The 11,833-nt window shown below is 45.9% G+C and overlaps 1 protein-coding gene across 2 annotated transcripts in view; it reads left to right on the forward strand.

The window, feature by feature from the left end:
* Positions 1–10,778, forward strand: part of GRIA1 (glutamate ionotropic receptor AMPA type subunit 1) — a 127,446-nt gene extending 116,668 nt beyond the window's left edge. For both annotated transcript variants that reach the window (XM_009942612.2, XM_009942613.2), the window contains exons 15-16: positions 5,345–5,479; positions 7,808–10,778. In XM_009942612.2, coding sequence (XP_009940914.1) covers positions 5,345–5,479; positions 7,808–7,996 — 324 coding nt within the window. In that variant the 3' untranslated portion in view covers positions 7,997–10,778. The remainder of the gene's footprint in view (positions 1–5,344; positions 5,480–7,807) is intronic.
* The last annotated feature ends 1,055 nt before the right edge of the window (positions 10,779–11,833 follow it).

Here is an 11,833-nt window from a genome sequence, read left to right on the forward strand (position 1 = left end):
CTCCGTCCTGCCCATGGTGGGCACAAAACCCACCCACGCTTTGGGGGTACAAGCCAGACCATGCACCTCTCCTCTAATAGCCAAGGTTCAGAGCAAAGCTTGAAAGGTTGGAGGCCGTTTCATATCTTTCCCCCCACAGGCGTGGCAAAATCTTCCCATTTCTGTCTTTTGTTGAGCTTAGCTTAGTTTACAGTTAGAGGACTTCCAGAAGGATAAATGAATGCTAATGCAGAGGAGTGAGGTGCTAGCTGGATGGAAGGTTTGTATTCAAGGTTTCTAGCCAGAGCCAGGTAAAAACTCTGATGTTTCCCAGGCTTATGTTCATTGGCCCCAGATTATGTTCCACACCTGCAGCTGACTCCTGTGCATCCTATTTTTAGTCTGACTGTTTACCTATCTGTTGCCCACCTAGGTTTTTATCCAAAGAAATCCCTACAAAGTTACAGTAGATACATTAGTGGATCTGAACTAAAACTCCAGAGGCAAACACTCCTATTTTGTGGAATATTTGGATCTGTTATGCCATCACACGAGGCGCTGGGCAGCTGTGCTCAGTGGCTGTTGGTCCAGGACCACCACAGCCCCGGCTGCATTGCCAGACAGTGGGAAATCCTAGGCAGTGTCCTGCCTTGGGCAGCAATGTCCCTGCTGCTCTTCTCCCATGCACACACACCTCTAGCACTTCACAGAGCTAGAAACCATCCACCAGTTCCTGGTCCTGTCTCCCAGCCTTCCTGCACTTCTCTACTTGCCACAGCAGAAATAAGCCCAGAGGAAAGACAGACTGTAACTAGGCAGCTCCCTAGAAGGACCCTATTTTACAGATAAGCATGGGATGGATAGGCTTTTTTGCAGGCTATGAAATGTACTGTGGGCTTGAAAGGGATGCCTTGGGTTGCTGGAGTGTAGTGACAATGTGGGCACTGAATGTCAGGGCAGATGCGTGTGATTCGCCTCTTCCCTGGGGCTTTTGCACGGCAGTGGGAGAATGGAAGCTTTTTTCCAGACCAGGATGGCAAGATGCAACCTTCTTGCAGGGGCAGCCAGAGAGCTTCATGCATCTAAAGGACCTTCATCAAAGCCACAGGGATCTCCCACTCCTCCAGATGCAAGAATTGCGCTTTAGTATAAAAAACAGGGAATCAATCCTGCTACCACCTTGCCCTGCCTTTGCAGGAAATGGGCTGCTTCTCAAACCAAGAGTGTCTTTTCATCCTGGGCAGCCTCATCCCTGCAGCCAGTCATCCATGCACTCATACCCATCCCCTGGCATACCTACAGCAGCGCTCAGAGTCGATGGGCAGCACTGCGTCCTTCATTGCTGAGCTTCGGGTCTTGCCTGAATAAAATCAGCCCAGTGTTTGATGTACAAGCTCAATGCCTGGAGCCACCACCTGCTCTAAGGACAGCTCATTTTCTGTGGAGACCACAACAGCTCGAGGTGCCATCACCCTGTGCTCTGGTCATGCAGGGTAAAAGAAAGGACCAGCCCTGCTGGGAAACTGGGCAAATTTGGCCTTAATGCGATTCAGCCAAGGAGGATAAATAATGACAAAGAGGATGATGGACACCGTGCCATGTTTGAGAGGAACAGACGGGAAGGTGCCTGGTTGCTGCAGCAACAAGGCCGGGCTTTCGGAAAGATGGGTTTTTCTTCCTCTTTTCACCTGCCAATCTTCCCCCCACGTCAGCACTCTGCCGCTGCGGGAGACGAGCGGTGACATTTACACTCCCACTAACAAGCTGGTTCGGTGATGGGCAGCTCTGCGGGAGAGCATCTGGTGTCACAGGGCCCAAGCAGAGAGGAGGGGAGGGTCCTCTCAAGCAGTTAGTATAATTTAGTACTTTTTATTATTATGAACGTTATTAGGGCAGAAGCATACACAGAAACAGCAGGCAATGCCTCGGCAGGGCATGCAGAATTTCCGACCCTTCGTGTGGGTCTGGTCCTGCAGCTGATGGGGACAATGAGATGCCACTCCCGTCTGGAGAACCTCTCTGCGTGTCCTGCTGAGAGATGGAAGGAATCAAAAATAAAAATAAAAAGGAGAGAATGAGCAAAAAATCAAGCAACACCACAGGAGCGATTTCACTCCTCCACCAGGCCCATCTGCTGTGACCCCGCCGTTTGGAGTTCCTCGCTGCCCCGCTGAAGCTGCCTGTGACTTTGGCTCCTTGGGAGAAACCTGGTTATGGTGGCAGAGGTGAAACCCAGGCTGCTCTCCCCTTCCCGGCAGGTTAGCCCACCGCTGTGCCTCACTATGCTTTCCTTCACCTTCTGGATGAGACAACTTTCAGTTCACCCAAATTGTTCCAATAATAATAGTAATAGTAGTAATAACAGTAATAATAGCAATTATGTTACTGCAAAGTAAATGCAAGAAAAATACAACAACTCTGAAATTAATTGTATGAAATAGTGGTGCAAGAAACTGCTTTGGGTCATCTTATCTTTCTTACTGGTCGATTTGCTGCTGGCGCCAGGAGGAAAGTGGAAGTTAAGAACGAGCAGCCTTTCCTGGCTGCCAGACTGCTCTGCCATTGCAGCCATCTGAGAAGGTTCCCTGTTGGACCATGACCCCCAAACTGGGGGTGGAAATACAAAAATATCCTGGCCAATAAAACTTGAAATTTGTGTATTCCCATGCCCAGCAGAGCCAAGGAAGCCAGGTTTCCTAAGGATCTGTGGCTGCAAGTCAAAGACCCCTGTGGAGTCTCTGATGCCTAGTATGGATTGCACGGATACATTTATTTGAGTGAGAGCATTAAGAGGTTTTCTCTTCTCTACAGTGTCATTCTTTTTCACAAAGCTTGGAGGTCCCTGGTATCTTTGAGATCTCCATCATTCTATCAAATCAAGCTGAAAGTATGGGCTGAAAATTATTAGTAAGACACAGACAAATAGGCGGCTCCACTTCCTTCCCTGTCCCCATCCTTCCCTCTGAGCGCAGAGCATGTGCTAATCAGCCACTTTTCATGAACAAGCCAGGCTGAAAGATTAGGATGTCCAGGAGGGCAGCCCACCTCTATTGTCTTTGTCCCTTCCTGGAGCTGGTGCAGCCCCTTGAGACTAAATTTGAAGAGGCAAAGTACCTGATGTGTTATAACCCAGTTTTCATAGAGTATTTGCTTCGCTTTTTTAAATCTTCACTAAAAAACTCTCTACATTTTTGAGCTGGTTCTTAGAAGTATACCCAGTAATATGTAGAAAAGAGATGACTGAACAAGGGTACAGACAAGCCTGGGGGGAAAAATGCATGAAGGCAGATTATAAAAGACCAGATAAATAATCCTTCAAGTACGAAAACTGCAGAAATTAGGAGGATATTTGCAGAAATTTCTCATTACAGACAGCACACAGGCAGCATCAGCAAGATTTCAAACTGACTGGCATTTGAAGGTTATACAAGGGAGAAACCAAACCTGGCCGAGAACAGCGACCGTCACGTCTACAGCTGTGTAACACATGCAGTGACAGCAGCAAATCTCTTGGCAGCGATGTCAATCAGCGAAGCATGGAAAATGAAAGCACTTCTGGAGCTTTTTCCAGTGACCAATACTCTGCAGGGGTACCCCCAGCCAAACCTCAGCATCTTTCAGCAGAGGGTTCAGGATAGAAAGTTGCTCCCTGTGACACTGGAGTCTGCGGCGAGAGCTCCAGCTGGGCAGAAGCTTTGCAGATAACACAGGCAGTGGGGCCAGACAAAGGAGCAGTAAAAAACCCCACATTTTTAAAGTATTTTTGACTGGAACCCTCTTTTCTTCCTAATAAAAAAAAAAAGATAATTTTTAATTTCGAAAATTGAAATGCTTTCATGATTTGTGGGTTAACTTTTTTTCCACCAAACCCTCATACTGCAGAAGACAGAATCCTTCTGCAAAATGTACTTGCTTAAAAGACAGTGCCGGTGCCAGGCAGACTGTTCTGGAATCAAACCTTCTGTGCTCCTGTTGGTGTTTGGTTTTGGACCCTTTTGACATCGCTCCAATATAGTTTACTTCCTGAATCCTTGCCCTTCCCAGTAAGTGTGGGTTGCATATTGTAAAACCTGCCAAGCAAAGCAAGTGAATCGACTGTCCTACAAAGACAAGGAACAAGCTGTGCCACCCACCGGTCCACGTGTCCATGGAGTAGCAGGGAACACCGAGAACCATGCAGAGGCTTTGTTCCCAACTGCAGACCCTTCTACAGGCATAAATACTATTCTTTAACTGTGTGGCTGCATCTCAAACTATCCATATGCAACTCCCACATCCAGGGCGTGAGACTGGCTATGCTGGTCAGACCCTGGTCGCTCCAACAGATTTGCACTGACCTGTTGGTCTTGCGCTGGGGAATCTGTACCAGCCAACAGGTATCGAGTCGATATTGCAGAGCAGGGGACCTCTGTCTGATTGCTCTATAGAGAAAGCGCATCCTTGAAACCAGAGCCTAGTGCATGGAGCTGAGCCAAGCTTTTCGGTCCTTCTGCTGCCCAGATCATCCCAACATCCCAAATCCACCTGGTCAGCACAGAGGAGAAGATTTTGAGAGCTGTACTGGGTGACATCAGGGTTGGATGTGAGGACTCGGTTTCCCTAGTAGTGAAATGAGTCTTTCTGAGACTTACCTCTTCCCCAGAGAGCCGTGACAATTCATTAGGCAATTGTAAAATCAGAATGTAGCTGCTGACTGTGAGTTGAGGTCCATTAATAGCCCTATTTATTGCCAACCAAATAATTAGCTTAGACATGCATCAATGGGTCTTGATTGCATATGAAATAACTGTCTTATTACACAGAAATCAAATGAGTTTCTGAGAACAGCTCAGGTGTCACCTCAACCTCAGTACTAATAGGAAAAGAAAAAAAAAAAGAAAAAAACCCAAGCATTTCGATGTGTTGCTCAGCAACAGAATTTGCGGGGGAAACAATCTAGGAATGAAGGAATGAGCATTTCCAAAAGAACGGGTTATTTCAGGGGAGACATCAGGGACAAGCAAATGTCACAGAGGCAGAGAACGTATGTTTTTCCTCCTTTAATCAATAATTTAAATTAGGCATTTTGGGTAAAATAAGCATTTAAGTTAGCTGATTGAAAAGCAGAGATCCCAAACCTTTACAAAGAATTGCATTGCTGAAGAGATATTTATTTGTTTGTGTGAGGGAAACATTAGATTTACTAGACACAGAATTGAAAATTGAAAATGCTCTTAGAAATGTCACCTGTTCATGTAAAGAAGCAGATGATCTGATGCCAACATTGCTATATTGTGCAGCATCCCTCCCGGAGCAATCTCATATTAATTTTGTTGTTCTCCTTCCCACATGCCCTCCCCTCCCTCCCTTCTCCTTTCTCTTCTAGGACAAGACAAGCGCGCTGAGTCTCAGCAACGTGGCGGGGGTTTTCTATATCCTCATCGGTGGGCTCGGACTAGCCATGCTGGTTGCCTTAATCGAGTTTTGTTACAAGTCCAGAAGTGAATCAAAGCGGATGAAGGTGGCAACCCATTCCCCGGCCTTTCACACCTTCTCTCTGATCCTACCCCGGCTCCAAAGCTGCCTTCAGAGACGGATGCAGCCCAGACCATGGGTGGAAAGCCAAGACATAGGGATAACGAAGTGACCGTGTCACTCGGCTTGCTAGAAAGGAATAGGAGCATCAGAGGAAGCTAAAAGAGGGTCAAAGTGGGCCATAGTGGGGAGCTGATGCAAGATCAGACACGTGGCATAATGCTAGTTCAAAATCCAGATATAAAGCTAAATCATAACACAAATGGTAACAGGAACACATTGCCATTCCTTAAAATTAACAAAAGCTGACTATGGCAATGCATGTGCAGCATGGCTGAAGTGTGATGGGGTTGGTGTGATACAGCCATTACTGCAGCATGAAAAAATCCCCAACAGCAAGATAAAAGTGGGGCAGCACGTTAATGAATGAGATCTCGTTCCCTGTGCTGGCACTGTGCTGGCACCATTTGCAGGTTGGCAACAGTGATACATGCTCAGGGCATTGCTGCCCTGGAACAGATGTTGTGGGTCTCCAAATTCAGAATTATGGGACCTTTCAGAGAGAAACTGGCCTCTAATCTCTCCTGTAATGGGTTTTTTTCTTCACACTGTCATCGTCTTGCAGCAGTGCACTTCCTATGACCCAGGAGATTTGTTTCAGCCCAAAATTCTGGTGTGCCTAAATTTCAGAGTCTCGTGTCAAGAGTGGGTTAGATTTGAGAGCCTTAGGGATACACATTTGATGCAGCATCTGTGGAACAACTGTATCTTGACTCAGATGATTAACAGAGGTGATCCCTTACCCAGATACCACTGTGTACAAGGGTGCAGCGGGATCTGTGCTGTAAGAGTAACATGTCCCTTTTCTTCCTCATCTTGACCTCTCCTGTGAGCCTGAAAGTCGGTAGGAGTACATGAAGTATGCAGTGAGTTTCATAAAATTTAGAGAGCTTTTCACTTCCTTGAGCACTGAAACTTACCCAGAATCAAAAGGAATGTAAGCAATTGTTTCTTTGGGTTTTATGTCACCATTTCACAACATGCTTAATGTTTTGCCAGCAATAATAACATTTCTAATTCACTGAACATGTGCAACAGCCCTTTTCCCATCGAGGTTCAGAAAATTCTACAGGCAATGTGAGGTACATTGAGCAGAGGGGTAAGGTAATGTGAACAATTAATGTCTCTGAATATACAAAAATTAAATTATAATTGCTATCTACGTTGTAAAGCTAGGTATGTCACAAATACACTGTGAAAGAGTGTCAGAATGCAATAGCTCCATAGTTTTATCTGAAGGAGGTTCTGCCCTGCTGTTGACTTCCCTGTGTCACTTGAAATGACACACTAATTCAAGCCAGTGTTAGCTTGCAGCACCATTCCCACTATGGGAAGGAATCTTTGCTCCCAAACTTAATGTCTAGAGTAAGCTTGTCCCTTGGGCTGGCTCCCACCATCAATGGCTGCCCCACAAAGCCATTCAGAAGAGCCCAGGCAAGTGACCAGAAAGATGAGCCAGATCCCCCTCTAAACCCAGCCTCTGCTCAGCAAGTCCCTGCAGACCCCCGGGCGAGTTGCAGATCCCTCCAGCGCAGGAGGCTGCTCCATGCCTGGCAAGGCACTAAGCTGACTGTTTGTGAATAGCTGTTCCAGATTTATCTGTTCTGGATGATTCCTCACCCAGGTATCCCAGTCCAGAAAGGACGATGGTGGCCGTAGACATGACTTAAACACAAAGAAACCAAATTGGCTTCATCTTTTAGTTTAATGGTTCTAAACAGGTGGTTTCCTTAGATCTCTGAAAGCAAATGTTTTGGACAGTATCTGGAACAGGAAGATGAGATTTTGGTTTCCTGAATTAGGTTTGCATTTCCTGGTTACCTCAGTCATCGCTGTAGACAAAAACATAGGCACATGCTCAACTTCTCACATGAGAAATGTTAAACATATGCTTGCAGTGAGTCAGAGTCCACCATCCATAACAGTACTGGAGTAGTAATAGCGTATCCATGGGGGAAGTGTGTATAATACCTCTGCTCAGATCCAGGATGACTGTTCTTATGTTGTAGAGTTTGAATAGTTTTTGCATATGGCATGTATGCTCTATACCCCAAAATACTGCTGAAACATTTCATTTGGAATGTAGAAGAGGTGTGAATTAACAGAGCAGATGCAGTAGGGACATGCAGAAAGTGAGAGTCTGAATGGAGAGAAGGTGGGAGAGAACAGTGACAGGAAGACAATACCGGTTTATATTGTAATTTTGCCAACATTGTTAAGGACAGGGGGAGACCCCCCCGTCCTTCCTAAAAAGGGTTTTTGTTTAATCCCACAGCAATCAATCAACGAAGCCATACGGACATCAACCCTTCCCAGGCCGGCTGCAGCAGGAGGCAGCGGAGAAAACGGACGTGTGGTCAGCCACGATTTCCCCAAATCCATGCAGACGATCCCGTGCATGAGCCACAGCACTGGCATGTCCCTGGGAGCTACGGGATTATAATTGGCCTTTTGACCCATTGCCTGGGTGAGAGCAGGGGCAGCCCAACTCCACCCCCTCCAGAGCCAAAAACAAACCCAACACCAACAAGACAAACGACGATGACAGAAGGGACAATTGGATGGATCTTCTCGAGGAAATCAAGTCTATTTCCCTTTCTATTTGCAAACAGATCCACCGGCAGGAGAACAGAAACAGGTCTGTACTGCAATAAGGAGAGTGTAATGGGATTTAACAGACTCGTGAACCATCCCTGATCAAAGAACCACTGGAACACTAATGAGGACTATGCCATTTTGTTTTAACTTGGTTGTTAATAAGTCTTAGTGTGTGCAATATATATATTTTTTCTTACTAATTCCTGTGGTGTCAGGGTAACATCAGCCCTTTTCCCCTTCCCTGCTCAGTCTTTCAATCTGGTTTAGTTTGGGATGCAAACCATAATGTCTGAGCTACTAACAGCAAAAAAGAAAATCCGATAAATGGCAAGTTGAACTCCCTGCAGGGTGTCAGCATTGACCCCTTTTGTCCGTCGCGATTCTGCCTTCCATTGTTCTGTTGTGAACTTGGGCTGTGGAGTTACTGCAATGAGGCAGACAGAGCTCCGAACGGCTCTCCCAGCAACAGGAAGGACTTGATGTGAGAAAGAACCTGAACAAAAACACGAGACTGTTTTACAGGGGCCAAGTCATGAGTGAGTTTGGAAACCCCATGTAGCCTGAGGACAAAGTGATAATTCTTCCAGAGATGATGAGTGGCAGTTCAAGAGAAGAATCATGTGCCTGAAGTGGAGAGCGTCGTGCGTGACAGACTAGAGCAGATGGTTGGTCTAAGATCATGGTTGGCTGCTGTTTATGGAAGAAAGGAAGTAAATACCGCATTCCCCTCACATGAGACTCTCCTGCCTAGGTTATTGGGGGCTAATAAGCAACTGTGAACCATTTCTTCATTGCTTAGCTTCTGTGTGTGCTCCTTTTTTGGTGGTCACATGGGGGAACCACCTTGAGCCAGGAATAGACCATCTCAAGATATCCAGTTCTAGATGGCTGCCTACTAACCAGTAAAATACGCTAGAAGTCATGGGGCTGCAATGGGAATACCCCTGCCTTTTTGCTCTGAAATCCCTTTATGGCCATTTTTGTAATGAAGAACATTTTGTAGATAGTTGGCCAGAATGGCTTCCTGGAAGGAACTGCTGAAGCAAACCAAGGAGGAGACCCTACAAGAGCTTCATTCAAGCATCCGTGATATTCGACAGCATCAGGGCTGGTCAAACTCAACCTTCCTGTCACGTTGTGGCCTGTCTGGATACGAAGCGACAAGTAGCAGATTCCCACTCATGTATCCTTAGGGAGGCGGAAGCATCCACAAGCAAGGAGAGCAGGTTGCTGATCCCAGACTTGGTGTTGCAGAAGCCCGCACTGCCAGACAGGCAGCTGGGAGTCCAACCGTAGGCGTGGAGATCAAAGGGGCAAGGATGGTTTTCCAGAACAACACAAACAGTTTGTTCTGTGAATCACTGGCATGGACAGACAAATGCTTCTCACCCTGGTGGGCCTGAGACACCTCCCCAGAAGTGAAAGTTTCCCAGGGGAGCAACTGGAGAGAGACAAGATCTGTGGGGCAGGGACCACAGTGGAACCACTTAGCCTTGTCCCATCTCACAGGTCGATCACTGATGGCAAGTAAGGTTCAAAGCTTCTCACAGGACCCAGAAAATATCTGTCCGGGGACTGAGCTGCTATCGAAGCGTTCTGAGATGCTTTTTCTCATTTTTTTTCTTTGTTCCTTTCTTTTTTCTTTCTTTTTCTTTTCTGTAACACAGCAAGAGAGGAGCAGGAGAAGAATGGAGGCAGGAGAAGAGAAAGTGATGCAGGCAAATGACTTGGCACAGGTCTGTGCGGAGGATCTGTCTATGCAGCTGTCCATAAGTACAGCTGGAAGCTGCCTGAATATCAGTTTCCATTAGTGTACGAATGTGCAGAGCAATACATTTACCACCTTTAACACCAGCCTGGTCTGAAGTATCTGTTCCATTTACCCACTTGTCATGCAACACTTTGGAGACCAGCAAGTCAGAGTCAAGGTCCTAAGCTTGGGCACAGCATGTCTTGTGCCAATATGTTTTCCTCTCTCCACCACTGGAAACCCTTGTGATCTTCATCTGTCCTTACCGAATATGAACTCTGTTACCAGCCACTTCAAACACCTCTTCAGGTCACTTTGTGTTGGTTATCATTACTTTTAACCTGCTTTTCTTAATTTCAACTTCAGTTAAGTGTGCTAGCAGAGTGGAGGCATCCCACAAGCTAGCCTGTTTCCATGCCCAGAGCCCTGGAAGCATCTCCTGACCCAGCTCTTGCCGCATCCCGGACCTTGCCACAACAGTGCACCGCCAGGCGCTGCGGTGGGAGCAGGCTGCCGAGACCCATCGGTGCCCCATCCTCCTCCAAAGACAGGACCACTTGGCAGCAGGTCGCAGGGAGCCTGACCGGGCGGTTAGACGGTCTCGTGAGAAGCAGCGCATCTGTGCTAGGACTGGCCGCCTGTGACGTGAAGATGTGAGATGCAGTTTTCAAAGGCTTCTGATCAGTGGAGGGGTTAAAAAAAAAAAAAAAGATGAATAGGACAAAAGCGTGGAAAAATGTTAACTTGTAATATGTATTTTTACTACACTTTTCTTAAAAATAGAGTAATGGTAAAACTCTTAAAGACATTGACATTTTTTCTCAACAGGAATCCATATTTAACAGTTTTGGCTTTCATTAAATTTTGCTCTTTGGTACCTGGATCTTTTATTTAACAGCTATATTTGTTTTAACTCTCTTTCGTATTTTCTTTTCCTTTCTTTTTTTTACCTTTTAGCAGTACTGCAAAGGATTTTGCTTTATCAAATGCAACAGTGATTTTCTTTTCATTCTCTTTTTTTCAAGCAACTCTTTTATTGGTAGTTATTATTTACACAAAAATGAAACTATTAGCTGGAATTTTAGCACCAAGGATCCAAGATCCATTTTTCATACCTGTCCATGCCATTTTGTGCCAGTGCTGGATGTGTGGAAATGAAAATTATGTTACCCCTCAGGCAATATTACCCAACCTGAATCAAACGAGATTTCCTTGATTATTGCTGTGTCTGACTTGTGAACAGCAGCCAAATAAACTGCTTCAGGTTGAAATTGGGAATCTATCTAATATTTACCCAAGAGTCAGGAAACTAAATATTCATTGGGTTAAAAGTTAATGATTTTGCTTCATTTGGAGTTTTGTGGGGGTTGTTTTTCTTTGAGGAGGGCTATTAGGGGATTTTAGCTTGTTTTTACAGAGAGAGAGAAGACATGGTCAGCTCAGAGATAATTCAGAGCCAGCACTGGTCCAAAAATCCCCACCAGGATCAGCTTTCCTAGGAGCTCCCATGCAGTTTCAAAGGCTTGGACATTTAAAATGTTCTTCACACAGTTTTCACACAATTAACCTGCTAAATTCCTCACCCAAAAGTCTGTTCAAGGGGAAAAGAGAGAAGAATTTAAAGGGCCTTGGACATTTATGCAGATGCTGACAGCTGCTGAGGTTAACTGTAATCATTAACGTCATACTCGTATGTAGCGCTTGGTGTCACAGATCTGGAAGGACTTCCCTTCCCCATATCGTCATTCCCATTTATTGGCTGGGGAAGCTGAGACATCGAAGTGCCTCGGACCAGGCATCTCAGCTCGCCTCACAGGGCCGTGGTTATAGATTCAAGGTCTCCAACATTCACAAGCGGTTGTTTTACCCACTGGTAAGTTTTAATGGCAGTCAACAATGGGCAGAATTAGTACTCTTTGAAAGGGGCTGTGA

The sequence above is a fragment of the Opisthocomus hoazin genome, chromosome 22 (assembly GCF_030867145.1).
Source record: "Opisthocomus hoazin isolate bOpiHoa1 chromosome 22, bOpiHoa1.hap1, whole genome shotgun sequence".
Lineage (NCBI taxonomy): Eukaryota > Metazoa > Chordata > Aves > Opisthocomiformes > Opisthocomidae > Opisthocomus > Opisthocomus hoazin.